Below are 16,898 nucleotides of genomic sequence, written 5' to 3'. Positions count from 1 at the left end.
ACGAATGAGCCGAACACGAGCTGTTCACGAACAATGAGCCAAATTGACAGCCCTAATTCCATTCAAAAGCCACTTATTTAGTTGAGCTCAAGTTGACTACTACTCGCATATGAGTTAGAAGTAAATGAATCCAAATTGGTTTATTATATGCTCAATTTTTTTCATTCTAAGTCAATTCAATTTTTTAATCTTTAATTATTCGATTTTTTGGGTCTTTTAGCTTAATAAATATTAAAATCCATCCGCAACTGAAAAATTGAATATTTATATTATAAAATTAAAATCAAATGTATGTAAATTTTCTGAAATTTTAAAACTGAAATAAATATTTTTATATATAAATGCTATAAATGTAAACATTAAAGTTTACATAAATATAAAATAATTGTGTGGCATGCATTTAAAGCTTAGAAAAAAAAATCTAGTCTGGACACAAAAATTAGGAACAGTCATCTTACTGGTACATAGTCAAAGACTCAATTATTTTTCTAAAATAAAGTAAGACTGAAAGGGGATCAGGCAGTATGAAGCACGTTTAACAGGTTTTCATTTAGGAAGATTTACATAAATACCATTAAATTCCTATGTATTTACATATCCAACACCTAAACTTCAACTTATTCATGCATGCCATGAAGAGTTGTATTTCACTTTTTAAAAGTAAAAAAAAAATGATATTTACTATGTTTGAGTTGATGTTAGATCTGGGTGGTATAAATATAAAAAGTGAAGTTTTGATTTTAGATATATAAATACACAAAAAGTAGGTGCTATGCATATAAATCTCTTTTATTTAATGCAAACATTGCATTATATTTGTCTAATATTTTTGGGTGGGCAAATTCACCAAATATTGATTTTTTTTTTAATTTTTGGATAAAATAATATATAGAGGATGGGTAAAATTACTAAATTGTTAAATTACATTAATTATATAAAAAAAAAATCACAAATTTCAGGGTGGACTATCACCTCCTGTCTGTATTTCCCTTTCTAAAATTAAAACGGTGATATTTAAGTGGTATGAAAGATTTGGGTGGTATAATTATAAAAAATAAAATTTAGCTGTTAGATATGAAAATATATAAGAACTGGGCGGTATGTCTTGTAATAATGCTTGACTTGAAACATGGTTGTGTGATTCAGGTACATAGATGAGGATGATTTGAGGAGATTTCTGACTGAGGAGGAGGTGCAGACCATCTTTCCATTGTTTGAAGGCGCCCTCGATACTGGAAGGATTAAGAAATCTGCATTCAGGAATTGGGTGGTCAGCAACTAAATTCAGTTTCTAAAAGGGCAAAAATCTAAAATATTGTTCTACTTTAGTCCCACATTATTAAAAATTTATGTAAAACTAAATTTCATCATGTAAATTTATGTTTTGCATGCTAAGGAGAAAGATTTAGACTAATTTAAATTTGTGTTGCGCAGGTAAGAGCTTACAGGGAGAGGAAATCGCTGGCTCACTCTTTAAACGACACGAAGACGGCGGTGCAGCAGCTGCACAAGCTTGCGAGTGCGGTTGTGAGTGTGATAATTGTTGTGGTATCACTGCTGGTAATGGGTGTGGCGACCACCAAAGTCTTTGTCGCCATTACTTCTCAGCTCCTGCTGCTGGGGTTCTTCTTCCAGAACGCAGGGAAGACGTTGTTTGAATCTATCGTCTTTGTTTTTGTCATGCATCCGTTTGATGTTGGCGATCGCTGCGTCATCGATGGCGTCCAGGTTCAATTCCTACACCTAATAAAACTTCAATTTTTCCATATAACACATGAGTTTTACTTTTTTTAACTTTATAAAAAATAAAGCACACCTTTTTCATGCGCAGATAAGTTGGTATATATATAAAAAGTAAAGTTGAGGTGTTAGACATGTAAATACATAAGAATTCAGTGTTATAATTGTAAATCTTCCATACTGTTTCATAGATTATGAAATTATAATCACAAGTTTTTGAACTTCATTCACTGCAGATGATTGTTGAGGAAATGAACATCCTGACCACGGTCTTCCTTCGCTATGATAACGAGAAGATTTATTATCCAAATGCAGTTCTGCTCACAAAGCCCATCAGTAATTTCTACCGAAGCCCACATATGTGTGATACGATAGAATTCCAAATTGACGTTTCTACCCCCGTTGACTCTATTACCTCTTTAAGAAAGTCAATCCAGGCGTAAGTATATCTGCCTTAACATCTATTAAAAAACCTTAGCTTGCGAAGTGACCAAATAGTCTACTCGCTGTTTAGACGGAAAAAATATTATTTTTGGACGACGGACGTGTGGTTGACGGATGGACATATTGCACAATGCCGCTCAACGCACAGCGTGATGCAATTCACGCCGTTGTTCGCACGCCTGATAAATCGGATGTCTCACATGAGTCATTTTAGCCACATAATTTATAAAATTGCCAGATTAATTTCAACTCATATGAAGAGAATCTCAAATTAAAGTGATATTTTTATAGACTATGGGACTAAAATAACCCTGCAAAAAGTCAGTTGACATTTTTTTGGCATTTATTGCAATTAAGCTCATGAAATATTATATTAAATTATTGTACTACTTTTACATACATGACATTTTATCATAGACTATGGGACTAAAATAACCCTGCAAAAAGTCAGTTGACATTTTTTTGGCATTTATTGCAATTAAGCTCATGAAATATTATATTAAATTATTGTACATACATGACATTTTATCATGCATGAAAATGTACATTTCAGTTTTTAAAAGTTAAAATAATGATATTTTTGGATGGGATTTGAAAATTTTGGGAGGTATAAATGTAAAAAGTAAGGTTTAGATTTTAGATATATAAAAACAATTAAGCTCATGAAATATTATATTAAATTATTGTACATACATGACATTTTATCATGCATGAAAACGTGCATTTCAGTTTTTAAAAGTTAAAATAATGATATTTTTGGATGGGATTTGAAAATTTTGGGAGGTATAAATGTAAAAAGTAAGGTTTAGATTTTAGATATATAAAAACATAGGAATGAGGTGAGATGTATGTAGACATGGGTGTCGGAAATGTTAAATACACATGGGTGTAACAATAGTGTGGTTGGTATATATGTAAATGCTCCACATTTATCCTCATCTACATAATTAAAAAAGTTTGACATTCTTAATTTGGATGCACCAACTCTTGAAGGTATCTGGAAAGCAAGCCGAAGAACTGGGATCCAAAGCACTCAGTTTTAGTGAAGGAGATTGAGAACGTGAACAAGATGAAGATGGCCCTCAATGTTCTGCACACAATGAATCACCAAAACTTCCCTGAAAGGAACAGCAGAAGATCAGAGCTCATCTTCGAGCTGAAGAAAATCTTCGAAACACTAAACATCAAATACAATCTGCTCCCCCAAGAAGTTCATCTCACGCAGATCCTCGGCGCCAACGCCAGAATCCCCCCTCCTCCTCCTCCTCCTGCAGCCTCTCTTCTGTAACTAATCACAGGCTGGTTTCTTTTTTTGTTTGAAGATTTACTTGCCACTTAATTCCTATGTATTTACATATCTAACACCTAAATTTTAATTTTTGCGCATGGCACCATCTTAGCTATGCATGAAAACATGTATTTCCCCCTTTAAAAGTTAACGCAGTGGTATATTTTTGGGGATACCAATGATATGTGTGGAATAATTGTAAAAAAATAAACTTTAGGGGTTGGCTATGTAAATACATGGGAATTGGATGTCATGCATGCAAATGCCCCCTTTTTGTGTTTGCAGAAGGTGAATTGATGAAGAATGAAGAGTGATGAGAAGCAGGAGGAAATGATATCAGAATTTTTATATGTCTATGATCCTTTCTGCCTGTGATAAAGCATCATTGATATGCATTCTTTCGGGGACTTACATATATTGCTCTCAATTTCTATGAATTTACATATCTAACACTTAAATTTTAATTTTAACATCTATACCCACCAAATTTTTAGTGCACATTAAAAATACCATCATTTTAATCTTTAAAAAGTGAAATGCAAATTGTTTCTGCAAATGTAAAGTGGAATGCATGTAAAAATTGAAGTTTAGATATTAGATTGTAAATGCATAGGAATTGAGTGGTATAGGTGTAAATCTTCCTAAAAGTTATTGGCTAAGTAGATGAAGATTAATGACTTTATGAAAGTCTTCATTTATCGTTAGATCTCCTATTTATAGTAGCTCATTTATACAGTTATAAAAAGGGGAGAACTATTTTAATATAATGTATGTATGTATATATATATATATATATTTATATTTATATTTATGTATATATTAATTTAATGTTAGATTAGTGTTACAATTTGAATGCGAGCTAACGACTGTTAGCTGGTTGATGTGTAGAGCTCAGTTGGCAAACTCGGCCGATCGAGTGTCGACTGCCTCCGACTGATTTGGATCGGTTGGTTGGGCGTCGATCGCTCCTATTGATATGGAATGGTGGATTCATTTCGGTCAAGTGATCCCGCGAGTGGTCTTAGGCCGTTGTTACTGCAAATAAGATTGGTAGATGGAATTTGTCAACGTTGTCTGTCAGTCGGCTTGAACGAGCGGATGGTCTTCGGATGGCCGGTTCGAATCACGCTTTGAGGATTCACCACCTTGACTGTTGAGCCCTCATCTTTAGTCGTCCTATTGTTTTTTTTATTCGAGCTAATAATTTTAGTGTATACGTGTACACATATGTCCTGTATTTTATATGAAATTAGACTATTCTTCAATAATATTAAATATCTTATTATATGCTCACCATAATCTATTTTTTTTATTACACATTCTTAATCAAATAATTTAATTGCATTGAGAATTGTTTGAATTCTGATATGCCCGCGCGAATTAATAAAACAAAAGAAAGGAGGGAGAGAGATAGAGATGACAGTTAATAATAATGAACATAGGAATATCTATTACAGTGATATTTCTATTTATATGAAAGGGGTTACAATATAGCGAAATTACATTTCTGCTCCCGTTTTAATATAGAGTTATAAATGATTTCTAGTTATTTTACGTATATGAGCATCGCACGGTTGCTATTTGGCTCGATCGGTTGGGCTATTATGGCTTCGGCTCGATAAGATCGATTCGGTCGGCTAGGCTGAGCTGGCGTTGTCGGTTAGTTGAGCTAGATTAGCTTTGAGTCGACATGACTGATTCAGTTGATTAGGCTTTGCTGATCGGTTAATTTAGTCCGGTTCTCGACACTCGATCTCTGGATGAGGAGCTTCTATTGGGAGGGCAAGAATAGGTTTATTGGGCAAACGATGAATAACCATAACCCGAAAAGTAGCTCGTTTCTCGGAAATGAGAGCCTATAGGGTGATTATGAGACTCTATTATACTGTCAATTCTTGACCCATTCTGAGGTGCCTATGGGGTGTCTGTGAGACAGTTGATGATAGTGAGGATCTGGATTCTTTTCTCGGTTCGTATCTATCGGAAGGTAGGTCGACGCCCTTGGTTAGTTCTCTTTTAGTGCTTAGCTTGGAAGCTCGTCTCTCTTACTTTTGTTTGATTAATTTGAATTTAGATGGTTCAGTTATTTTTTCTATTCTTTTTCTGACGTGATCGAGCTTTAACTTTGGCTTGGACGGCCAAATCCGATCGCATAAGTTGGACTCCTAGTCTTCTGTCTGTGGGACCCCCCTTTGGCTTAAATCATCCCTTCTGGATCATTGGATCTCCCCAAGATCCTCGCAACCACATTTTTTTTTGTACAAGTAGAAAAAGAGAATTTAATACACAAAATTTATTTTTTATGTATTTACATATCTAACATCTAAATATTTATAGTTTGGCGTGATAAAATTATTCGCGAAAAAGTGGAATTGCATTTTTAATAAAATTATTAATAATGATATTTGAGATGTCTGTGTAAAGCCGAATCGGGTATCGAAGAAGGCAAGCATGGCTTCCTCTTCTTGGTCTTCTTCCTCCTCCGGGATTTCGCAAGATGAAAATTCTAGGAAAGAAGTTCTCAAAGAGGTTAAGGGTTTCACCACCTAACTTATATCTTTTATTGTTCTCTCCTAAACTGTTAAAACCCTAATTTTCTCCAGAAGTTCTCAAAGAGGTTAAGGATTTCACCACCTAACTTATATCTTTTATTGTTCTCTCCTGTTAATTTCGCGGCCGCAAACCCTAATTTCTCTGATTTTTCCCCGATAAATTCGCTTTCAGCACTAAATCGAAGAATTGCAAGCAATTTCAGTCTATTATTTCAAGTTTTTTCTTTCGGCGGAAACCATTTTAACTTTTCTTTTGGGGTTAAATCCAGATAAGGAATCACGAGATTGCGATCGGGGAGCTAGACAGTCTCTCGGCCTCCCGTGTAATTTCCTAACCCTAGAATTCAATTTTTTCTTTTCTTTTTTTGAATAATTGTATACTATGGAAACAAATTCACAAAAACCGATTCTTCAAATTTAAATTTAACAGTGTCGATTACCAATTTCCCATCTGTTCTCTCCTCGTCTCGGCATGAAACAGTTTCCTAACTGGTCTCTGGATTCTTATTTTCAGGCTGTATATCACAAAATCGGCAATATTTACTTCCGCAGGAGCATTGAGGATGCAAAAGCATTGGAGGAAAGTATGTTTATGACTTCTCCATTTACAGTATGATTACAGGCTTGACTTTTTTTTCCTCTGATATCTTAGTTCATATTGGCAGAGAAACTTGTGGCAGGCAAGGCTCGGTTACAGAAGCTTGATGCAGCAGAATTAGGTAAGAGAATTAGATGATTTTTTTCCCCTGAATGTTGAATAGTGTTTATAGTGTAAGATGAATGTGATGGGAAGAACATAATGCATGAGAATTGGTGTGATTTAGGGAGAATAAAAGCATTATTTTTACTCTTAAAACACTGATTTTTTTGTTTTTTTTATGAGCATTATATATTGGGGGCCAGAGAAACTTGTGGCAGGCAAGGCTCGGTTACAGAAGCTTGATGCAGCAGAATTAGGTAAGAGAATTAGATGATTTTTTTCCCCTGAATGTTGAATAGTGTTTATAGTGTAAGATGAATGTGATGGGAAGAACATAATGCATGAGAATTGGTGTGATTTAGGGAGAATAAAAGCATTATTTTTACACTCTTAAAACACTGATTTTTTGGTTTTTTTTATGAGCGTTATATATTGGGGACATTTACATACACACCACTCAATTCTTATGTATTTACGCATCTGGCACCAGAACTTTTCTCTTTTTGCATTCTAGCACCCAAATCTTTCGTATCACATCAAAATTATCACCATTATAACATTATGTAAGATGATGAGAATTTATTTAATTAAGGGAAAATAAATGTAAAATTTATGCTCTTAAAAATGTGGTTTTTTTTTTCTAGGAGCATTATTTATTCGGGGCATTTACATATGTACCACAATTTTTATGTAATTGCATATCTTACACCTAAAGTTTACTTTTTTTGCATTTATATCACCCAAATCATTCATATCGCATATAAAATACTAATAACTATGTTTGGTATCAATGGCACTTCCATCAAATATATAGGATTGTTGGGGGATTTATATGAATGAATGATTGTTGTGATGGAGAATTGTAGGCTCAATTATTGTAAAATTAATTTCTTCGAATGGAGTATTAACTCGCTTAATTTTATATGTAGAATGAGTCATGATTTTATGTTGTGCTTTAGTAAGAAAACAAATTTATTGCATTCCATTAAAATATAAGAAGATTTACACATGTATGGCACAATTTGTATATATTTAGATATATGACCAATCCATTTCCCTATGATCAACGGAACCACCATATGGTGAACAATGGACTATTTGGTCAACCAGACCACCCTGATCAACATGGTTGACATTGGACTATATGAACAACCCATTGACCATATGGTCATCCTAACCACAACATGGTCAACAATGGACCATATGATCAACCTGGTAGTCCTTCCTTGACCAGATATTGTATATTTATATCACTCATCTATTCCACTTTTTCGTAGTTAGTAATAATGGTATTTTATATGTGATATGAAAGATTTGAGCGTTGTAAATGCAAAAATCAAATTTTATGTGTAAGATTTGTAAATACATAATAATTGTGTGGTGTGTATATAAATGCGACTAAAATATAATGTCCTAGAGTTGATTTTCTATCATCAATTGACCATTGGCATAGTTTCTGAGGAGTCTTTTATTTCTTTAAGACTTCATGATAACATCATGATGAGAAAATATTTCGTCTCGACACCGCACGCTACACATCTAACATCCAAAGTTTTGATATTTACACTTATAACACATTGGTTTCCGAAACACGCATGAAAAGGCTTAGTTTACTTTGAAAAAGATAACAAAGATCATACTTTTGGCAGTACTTTTAAGATTTGAGTGGTATGCAAGAAAATTTAAATGTTTGTGTTAGATATGTAAATGCATAAGAATTGTGTTGAATGTATGTAAATGCCCCAATTTTAATTTGTGTTAAACGTTGTATTGATGGTGCTAAGTAACTCTCAAAGCTATTATTTCTATGAATTGTAACCATGTTTAGATTGTATATATGAGCCGCTACAGAAATATATTTGGGAGGTTTGAGATTAAAATTGTCTTTTGTTTATTGATCAGTCAATATCGTATTGTGTTAACCTTATTTGGATTAGACTTTGATAGGCATGAGCTAGACTCAATAAGTGGCTCGTGAATTGAGCTCAATGAGCTAACAAGCCAAGCTCAAGCAAGCCCCTACTCGGCTCGTTGGTTTGTGAGCCAATTTGTTTAAAAAATAATTACTAAAAAATATGCCGAAAATATATTAAAATCCAATTATAATTCTTTAAACTATCAAAAAATATTTAAAAATTGATATTTTAAATCTCACATTAAAGTGATTTTTTATTAATGATCTCTTAAATGATCATTCTATTTATCATTTAATTATAGTATTAATTTAAATTAAATTTATTTTCTTTTCTTTTATCCTAAATTAAATTGAAGATAGATATAATTTGATGTCCGTTGATGAAATCAATTAGTTTAAATAATTAGTGTTATGAAATTTATGCGAAAAAGAAGCAAGGAGAATAACACAGATTTATATGGATAACCCTGGATGGGAAAATTCATGAGAAGAGAAGAAAATAAAAAATTGAGAAAATCATTCAGACATATTAGCACTTAAATCTTTAATATCACAACAAAAATAGTATTATTACTAATTTTTTAAATTTAGATTACACTTTATCTACAGATTTAAAGCACTACAATGTTATAAATGTAACTGTCAAAGTTCAGTGAAGTTTTAGGTGTGAGATACGTAAATACATAAGAATTGTGTGCTATATATATAAAATTCTCATACACATATATATATATATATATATATATATATATATATATATAAACATAATGCATATATACACACGCATCTATATAAGGTGATGGCATTAATTTCAATAATAGAAGGTGCCTCTCTTATTAATCACAAAATAGTTAAGTTGTCACAATTAATGCAAACAAAAATCAATCGAGCTCTCTAATTTTTCTTGAACTGCAAGAGGAAAACATGTACATGTAGAACTTAATTTTATCAAATTTATTTCCTCCAATGAGCAACCATATAAGATTCACCATCCTAAGTATTTACTCTAGAAGGAAAACCAAAATTATAAACACCATATAAATGATGATTTATTGAGAAGAGAAAACGAACTGTTCTCTTAGTTTATAGATTCATGAGGTCTAGCATCCAGTTGCAGCCGAGAAGAACCAGAAGAACTCAAACAACGACCACTAATGGTGCATTGCAGGGTGATGTTCTGGAAGCTGCCACTACCAGAGGCTAACATTAGAGGTCATAGTTGAAGATGAAGAATGTGTGACTCACATTGAGGTTCTGAGTTGGATTTGGATTCCACAGACTTTCTTGAACGGTTTCGATTACAGTGCACATGCCGCTCGCAATACTTCGATCCAGGGTGGGCGCCCTTGTAGCACCACCATTTCTTTCCATTGGTTACTCTGCACCATGCCGGCTTAGGGTCGAGCTTCTTCCCATAATAGGAACAGTAGTAGCCCACTGAGCTCATGGTATCCAATGCCAATCAGAATAGAGAAGTGTGAGCTAAATACCAGTAATATTCTATTTTTTTATTAAAAAGAAGGGGTATTTACATGCATAGCACACAATTCTTATGTAAATACATATCACAAACCTAGAATTTCACATTTGCACATATAACACTTGAATCTTTAATATCACATAAAAAAATAGCACCATTACCATTTTTTAAAAGTGAAATCCACCTTTCAATGCATATGTTTAACACACCAAAGTGATAGGTATGTAAATATGAAAGTTTAGGTGTCAGGTGTGTAAATACATAATAATTGTGTGCTACGCATGTAAATTTCCCTAAAAAGAACCTTTGTTCTTCAAAGCAATGCCAAACCAAACAATGATGAATGGGACGGACTATTTGACTATAAGCAATATTTAGTAAATCTTGTAAATCCTACTTGAAAACTGTTTGGCATGGTAACTGCTAATTCTTGTTGAATTCTAATAAATTGTTCAGCTGTTTTCTTAGAATTTAAGTGATCGGCAAATCAGTTAAACCTTTTGAATGGTGATATTTAATAAATCCCCAATGATATAGTAGAAATGGGAGTTATCAAAATACAGGGAAATAAAATCCCCAGAATTTGTTTGTTTAGGAGTTAGAGCTAAATCTTTCTTAAATCCTATCTAAAATCGGATAACAAACAGCCTCATAATACTTAACATTTAAGCTTTTTCAAAAATGTGTTTTTTACTTCAAGCAACCAGTAAAAGGATCTGAAACCAAGCAAGCGGAGAATATTCTTTCTCCGGAGTTCAGACAACACCTTTTGTGATTGTTATAATTTGATATTAAATCAATGCAATAAATAATGAAATAAGCAAAAAGTAAGAACACACCTATTTTACGTGGTAAACCCAAGATGGGAAAAACAACAGGCAAAGGAGAATTCACTAAATCAAATGAAAGATTACAAGTGGAGAGTATCTTGCACAAAACAGAAGATGGATATTTATAGTTCTTGCAAAACCCCTTTAAAGAAAATAATTAAAAGAGAGTCAATAAAACATTAGCACACGGATTGCAATATGTACACACCAATATTTTTAACACAAATCCCAAAACAATCAAACGATTATAGATGATGGCTCGACGATCGAGGCATTAAATTCAAGATGTATGATCTAAACCTGTCATCTGAAAGATGAACAGACCAACCAAATCCACCATCAACGAATCTAGTCGATAGGCCTATCTACGGCCCCAACCATCGAAGCTCCCTAAAAGCTGGCCGAATTCAACCGGCCGACCGATCACTCATATCTCGGCAGAAACAACCACTATGAGGCCTGTTGCTTTGGTCGATCGAACTAAAACCCGTAGACCGGCTGATTATAGAGTCCCTCATCGTCCGGACCGCCCTGAAGCAGGGGATCCACAACAAGTAATTCAGGTATGACCTAAACCTACTCAGGCCAAGGAACTTTGTGGAGGTCTTGAAAATAGCAAATGCCCACATCGTTGCCGAAGAAGTCCTTATGGAGTCCCAGGAAAATAAACATAGGGCATCGACCACCGATCGCACAAGCAGAAGAGTTGAGATGACAACAAAAGACCAAAGTGCGAGCCCCTAACGGCCGACAGACCGACAAAATTTGGATTTTCAAATGCTTTCTTTTATTTTATCTTCAGCTGATAGATACCTTTTTTCGGAACAACTTTGTAGAATTGGGAGCTTTATTAGGAATTGCACCATAGAAAATATATACTTCTCAGTTAGCATTGTGAAATATTCTCTCTCTATCTCTTACTCCCTCTCTTGCTGACAAGTACATTCATATATTGCTTATTCAATTTTTTATACTTTATCTAACTGTTTCATTCAAGCTTGAAGATGGTTCTCTCATTACACTTCACATGGTGTGAATTTCAGCATTATTTTTTTGGAGGACATTTATGTAAATACCACCTAATTCCAATTTACACCTAAACTTTACACTTTACATTTATACCACCCAAATTGTTCATATCACATCAACAATACCACTATTTTAACTTTTAAAAAATTAAATATATGGTGGTTGATGGTTAGTTGTTAGATATGCAAATACATCTGAATTCAGTGGCATGTATGTAGATCATGTAAGCAACAATTCCTTTGATGTTGTTGCCAAGGATTAGTGGGAATCCAACTCAAAATTCCTTTCAGTAGGAATATATATATGTATCAAGAATTGGCGGGATTGGAGTCTACATCTTTGGCTTCCATAAAAAAGAAAGGGCTAGTTTTGATAGTTTAATCACTTCTTTAGCTTCGGTCTAATCATTATTTCAATTAAACCCTTACGCTGCCTTAGTAGAAATGAATAAAATCTTGTTTTTTTTCTAAAATTTACCCTTATTTGTGTAGTTAGTGGAGCAGACAACACTAAAAGTTACAGACGTTGCTTCAAATTTGGTCGAGATCATACAAAGTGAAAGCTTCAAGTTCTAGACTCCTTTTTTGAGTTATGAAGATGAGAAAGATAACATTGACTAAATATATGGTGGTTGACAACTTGTGTGCCTATCTTTCTTATTATCCTCTTTTTTTTTTAATTGTATTGACTTTATGTACAGAGAACTGATGTTCTCTCAGTCTTCCGATTACGTGTATTTTATTTTTAGACAGAAGTAATATATTTCACCTCACTGTCAGTTCTATTTGATCTAACATAACCTGCAGCTGCTAAACCGTATAGGAGAACACCAAAATTAAGCGGGCTCATTTTAACAAACGTTCCACCAGAAATCAAAATTATGACATTGAAGATTTTGCACAAAGCAAACAAACTCTGAAAAGAACTTACAGTTATCATCAGAACATGTTTCTGAATGCATGAAAAAGTTATTTACAAAAAAATTACCAAAATCTAACAGCAAAGTATCTACTTTCATATAATTTCAGCAAAACATAAGACAAATTTGCACTTGAACAAGTTCAAATATCCAGTGTATATTAAGGTATATGGTGATCGGTAGAAAAGAATAGATTCTCCAATTTTTTATGAAATCATGTCTTCAGAGCAACTTGCTGAAGATTAACAGAGAATACCAAGAATCAATGTAAGCATCTAATAAAGAAAAAAATCTAGTTAAGGCTATTGCCCGAAAATCAATTTGAAACTATCAATAGAAATCATCTTCTGATAACAATTTCCTGAAACATATAATTCATATGATTGTATTAGTTCAACAAATTATGACAATGTTAAAGATGTGGAAGCTATCTTTACTGTTTTTCACACATATTAAATTATCTTTTAGCAGCTTGAAGGTTCAAATATGGTATCATGGAAGCAAGCTTTTCCCTAAATACTGGTGAAAGTTGGCTGCTGGATGTTAGAGGTTCCAAAGAATGAACAACTCCGTTCCTGATCAATACACTGAACGATATTGAAACTCCCTTGAAAATCAGTTCTCTCCTTTGTACATCATAATTATCAACCAGCAGAAACAAAAACTCCAGCAAAGTATGAGTTATGTCAATATATTGGTTAATGGAATTCACCATCAGAAGCATTGCAGGCTCAATATTCATGATATTATCAACCTTCTCATCAAAGAACAGCCAATCATAGAACAAAGCAAGCTTCAGATTAGCCGAGTAGTAGTTCTTCCTGCAGCATTTGAGCAGCCAACCGATGACCGCCCATCGAGAAATAACATTTGACTGAATGATTTCATTTGATGGATGATAGACACAACAAATGAACCTGACGATATCTATAATAAGAGACTCACTCCCAGGTGTGCAAAAATGCTTCTTGGCAAACCATGCCTGATATCTCTTCTGGCATCCCCACTTTACACGAGTAAGCAGAAATCTCAATTGAGTCTCCATATCAGGGGTAATCCTAAGTAACAAGTAGTGTGGAGGAGTTTTAGTTCGATAAAGATATGAGATATCCATGAACTCTGAAACTCCAAATTTTAGCGGATCAGATAAAAAATCATTCCATATGTCTTTAAACTCTGGAATATAAACCAAATCTTGCAGAAGCCGAATTACATCTCTGCCAATGCCTAGACATAAATCAAAATGCTCTCTCAAAACACGAATGCAGAATTCGATCTCCAATTTCTTCAATTTATCTAAATCTATTCTACCAACCAACCTATAGTGATCGGCTAGTAAGCGAAGAAACACAAACAATGAGCTTCTCATAAGCAAGGGCTCCTCCACTAGCCAATCCCAGTTAGGCACTAAAATGCCGATGAGCTCGGCGCAGAGCCAGAGGTTGGGCTCGGAAAAGTCGCCGCCTTTGATCTGCCGAAGCAGAGAGATCATTAGGGTTTCCACTTTGACGGCGGCGACTTTAACTAGTATAGAAGAGATCCAGAGAAGCTGCGATCTTGGGGTTTCGAGGAGCTTGGTGTAGGATTCATTGGAGAGATTGATTAGGGTTGTGGTGAAGAGATTGTATCCGTCTGTAACGAGGGCGTGGAGATGGGTGAGGTGGGTTTTGGCGAAGCCGGGTTCGGTGAGGATGCCATAGACCAGGGCGAGGTTGAGCTGCGAATATTCTGATGGCGCAGGAATTGTTAGTGGAAATGGAGGTTTGAGGCGCTCGTGGTGAGCGGAGAAGGCTTCTCTGAGGGAGGCATCGGTAGGGTTCTCGGCGTCAAGGGAACACACACGGAGCAACTTAGATGTCGTGCTCATTGAGGATTTTTCTCCTTATCGATCGAGGATTTCACAGTGGGAACGAAAATTTTGACTCGTCGGCTTATGGTATGCTTATTTCGGTTCACTTTTAACATGGAAAGACATATAATGGAAGCGAGCATTCGAATTTAGTAGATCATGGTCGAGCGAAGAAGAAGAAGAACGGCGCGAACAAGCTTACCTTCCTCAATGGTTTCTGGTAGGAGCGGAGCGGAAGGACGAGAAAGGTGGAAGTTTCGGTGGTCTCTGTGAACCGCGATCCCGTCGTTGTAGAAACCGGGAGAGGAGTGCCATTAGCGAGGGGTTTGGACTGGGGAGATTATTGCGTGCGGACACCGCATATATCTCTGCATGCGGTGTTCGATCCTGACCGTAGATTACGGTGATCTACGGTCAGGATTATTTCCGTTTTTAAAAAAAAAAATAAAAAATTTTAGGTGGGGCCCACCGAAATACATCAGGACCGTAAATCATGTGATTTACGGTCCGGCATGGAATAATTTTTCTTTGGACTGAGATGAGTTTGGGCGAAACGATCCCGTCGTTGTAGAAACCGGGGGAGGAGTGCCATTAGCGAGGGGTTTGGACTGAGATGAGTTTGGGCGAAACCTGGGAGACAGATATGCGGTCGTAATTTATTTTTTAATTAAGTTAAATTTATTAATTTAATTGATTAAAAATTAATAACTAATTTAAATATTATTAAATTAATTATAATTAGCTGTATTTCTATGCAATTGAATAGTTAATTAATAAATAAAAATGTATTATATATTTTAAATTATTTAATAAAATTATCAGTAATTCTTAATTTATTAAATTAATAATTAATTAATGTTAAATTATTAATAATTTTTATTTTATTTAAAACATATGGCAAAGATCATATGAATATTAAATATTTGAAATATATTAAAATTACAGGAGAACAGCTTACCATGAAAAAGAATTTAAGATCATGTTACTCTTGCATTTTTAATGGCATATTTATAGGAATTTCGTTTTATATTTCTCATTTTTAATACTTACAAGATAAATATATTTATAATTTAAAATATTTTAAAATTACTCAATTATCATACCAGACTTGAGCAAATTAATGAATAAATCAATTATTAAAAAAATGATATAAGCGTACAGGATATATATAATTTAATTTATTTAATACAAATTTTTAATTTTATAAAAAATTAAAAATGAAAACAGTATTAAAAAGTAGATAATTAAACCTCTCTTTTATTAATTCTATTTCTTTTTAGCCTTTTAGTAGAAAATAAATAAATAAATAAAAGGGGCATTTACATACATATCATCCAATGTATTTATATATCTAACACCTAAACTTCAACATTTCACATACCCAAATCCTTCATGTGACAAAAAATACCACCATTTAAACTTCTAAAAATTGAATTTGATGTGTTAGATATGTGAATACATAGGAATTGAGTGGTATGCATGTAAATTTTCCTATATATTAAGCTAACAAATGTGCATAAAGATGATTCTAGTTTACATGGCATGAAAAAACAAATTTTATTGCAAAGTAATATTCAATTGATACAATGATAAGGCTTCCAAAAATAAATAAACCTATTCACAAAATCAGTAAGAGCAAGGTCAAGAATGTAAAATAAAACTAGTCATTTAATACCAATCATAGATATAAAATTTAAAATTGCAATTAATAGTGTTTTTTTTCCTGCTGGGATAGTGAAATTTAGAAGAATATATGCTTCAGAATTAGAAGAATAAGCATGACAAAACACATTAGAACAAGGACTGTTACACACATAACCATTCCCCCTTCTCTTTGGCTTCTCTCTGCCTGCAATTAAGGTTGAGAAATGATTAATTAAAAAGTTTGGTTTTTTTCATTAGATTAGATGTAAGAATAAGAAATTTTCAGAGTGGGGTTTCAGAGTAATTAGTAAATTGAGAAGAAAATAATGGCGAAGAGAAACAGAGGAGAAGAAAGTAGGAGAAAAGCACCCTTTGTAATTGTTTATAGCCATCTTCCACTGAAGTTGCAACATTCTGAATGTTATAATCAATGCGATCAATGATTGTTCCCTATATAAGAAAAATGTAAATATTGATTAGACTGAGGTGCTATTTATATATATATATA

General features: G+C 33.7%; 4 protein-coding genes across 5 annotated transcripts in view; 2 read left to right on the top strand and 2 right to left on the bottom strand.

Annotated features, from left to right (window-relative positions):
• LOC110025741 (mechanosensitive ion channel protein 10-like) overlaps positions 1-3,822 on the top strand; it is a 5,831-nt gene extending 2,009 nt beyond the window's left edge. The window contains 4 exon segments of the mRNA XM_020726373.1: positions 1,147-1,270; positions 1,435-1,728; positions 1,977-2,179; positions 3,178-3,822. Coding sequence (XP_020582032.1) covers positions 1,147-1,270; positions 1,435-1,728; positions 1,977-2,179; positions 3,178-3,472 — 916 coding nt within the window. The 3' untranslated portion in view covers positions 3,473-3,822.
• A 2,044-nt stretch (positions 3,823-5,866) lies between these two features.
• Positions 5,867-12,756, top strand: LOC110025736. The gene is made up of 5 exons (XM_020726367.1): positions 5,867-6,001; positions 6,294-6,347; positions 6,539-6,608; positions 6,690-6,743; positions 12,470-12,756. The coding sequence occupies exons 1-5, from the start codon at positions 5,924-5,926 to the stop codon at positions 12,535-12,537; spliced, it is 324 nt and encodes a 107-aa protein (XP_020582026.1). The 5' UTR covers positions 5,867-5,923; the 3' UTR covers positions 12,538-12,756.
• On the bottom strand, positions 9,476-15,088 carry LOC110025735 (integrator complex subunit 3). Of its 2 annotated transcripts, none has more exons than XR_002294148.1 (2): positions 14,949-15,088; positions 9,476-10,076 (listed from the first exon to the last, which is right to left on the bottom strand). XR_002294148.1 is itself a non-coding variant. In XM_020726366.1 (2 exons), the coding sequence occupies exons 1-2, from the start codon at positions 14,762-14,764 to the stop codon at positions 10,014-10,016; spliced, it is 1,218 nt and encodes a 405-aa protein (XP_020582025.1). In that variant the 5' UTR covers positions 14,765-15,088; the 3' UTR covers positions 9,476-10,013. The 2 variants fall into 2 exon arrangements, 1 of the variants encoding a protein (XP_020582025.1); XM_020726366.1 differs by having other exon boundaries at positions 13,610-15,088.
• Positions 15,089-16,363: 1,275 nt separating this feature from the next.
• The window catches only part of LOC110025723 (syntaxin-41-like), a 12,901-nt gene continuing 12,366 nt past the window's right edge, over positions 16,364-16,898 (bottom strand). Inside the window, exons 7-8 of the mRNA XM_020726351.1 lie at positions 16,760-16,840; positions 16,364-16,595 (exon numbers count right to left, since the gene is read on the bottom strand). Of these exons, the coding sequence (XP_020582010.1) occupies positions 16,488-16,595; positions 16,760-16,840 (189 nt within the window). The 3' untranslated portion in view covers positions 16,364-16,487. The remainder of the gene's footprint in view (positions 16,596-16,759; positions 16,841-16,898) is intronic.

This window comes from Phalaenopsis equestris, unplaced genomic scaffold, assembly GCF_001263595.1.
Source record: "Phalaenopsis equestris unplaced genomic scaffold, ASM126359v1 Scaffold000326, whole genome shotgun sequence".
Classification (NCBI taxonomy): Eukaryota; Viridiplantae; Streptophyta; class Magnoliopsida; order Asparagales; family Orchidaceae; genus Phalaenopsis; species Phalaenopsis equestris.
The sequence above is the reverse complement of the archived record's forward strand: the minus strand, read 5'-3'. Positions and strand labels throughout refer to the sequence as shown.

Bases quoted from the DNA above. Each gene is read 5' to 3' on its own strand.
- LOC110025736 (XM_020726367.1), top strand. From the start codon at position 5,924: ATGGCTTCCTCTTCTTGGTCTTCTTCCTCCTCCGGGATTTCGCAAGAT. The intron at 6,002-6,293 runs GTTAAGGGTTTC...GGTTAAATCCAG, and splicing joins GGAAAGAAGTTCTCAAAGAG to ATAAGGAATCACGAGATTGC. The intron at 6,609-6,689 runs GTATGTTTATGA...TCATATTGGCAG, and splicing joins TGCAAAAGCATTGGAGGAAA to AGAAACTTGTGGCAGGCAAG.
- LOC110025735 (XM_020726366.1), bottom strand. From the start codon at position 14,764: ATGAGCACGACATCTAAGTTGCTCCGTGTGTGTTCCCTTGACGCCGAG. The intron at 10,077-13,609 runs GTGAATTCCATT...CCATGAGCTCAG, and splicing joins AGCCTGCAATGCTTCTGATG to TGGGCTACTACTGTTCCTAT.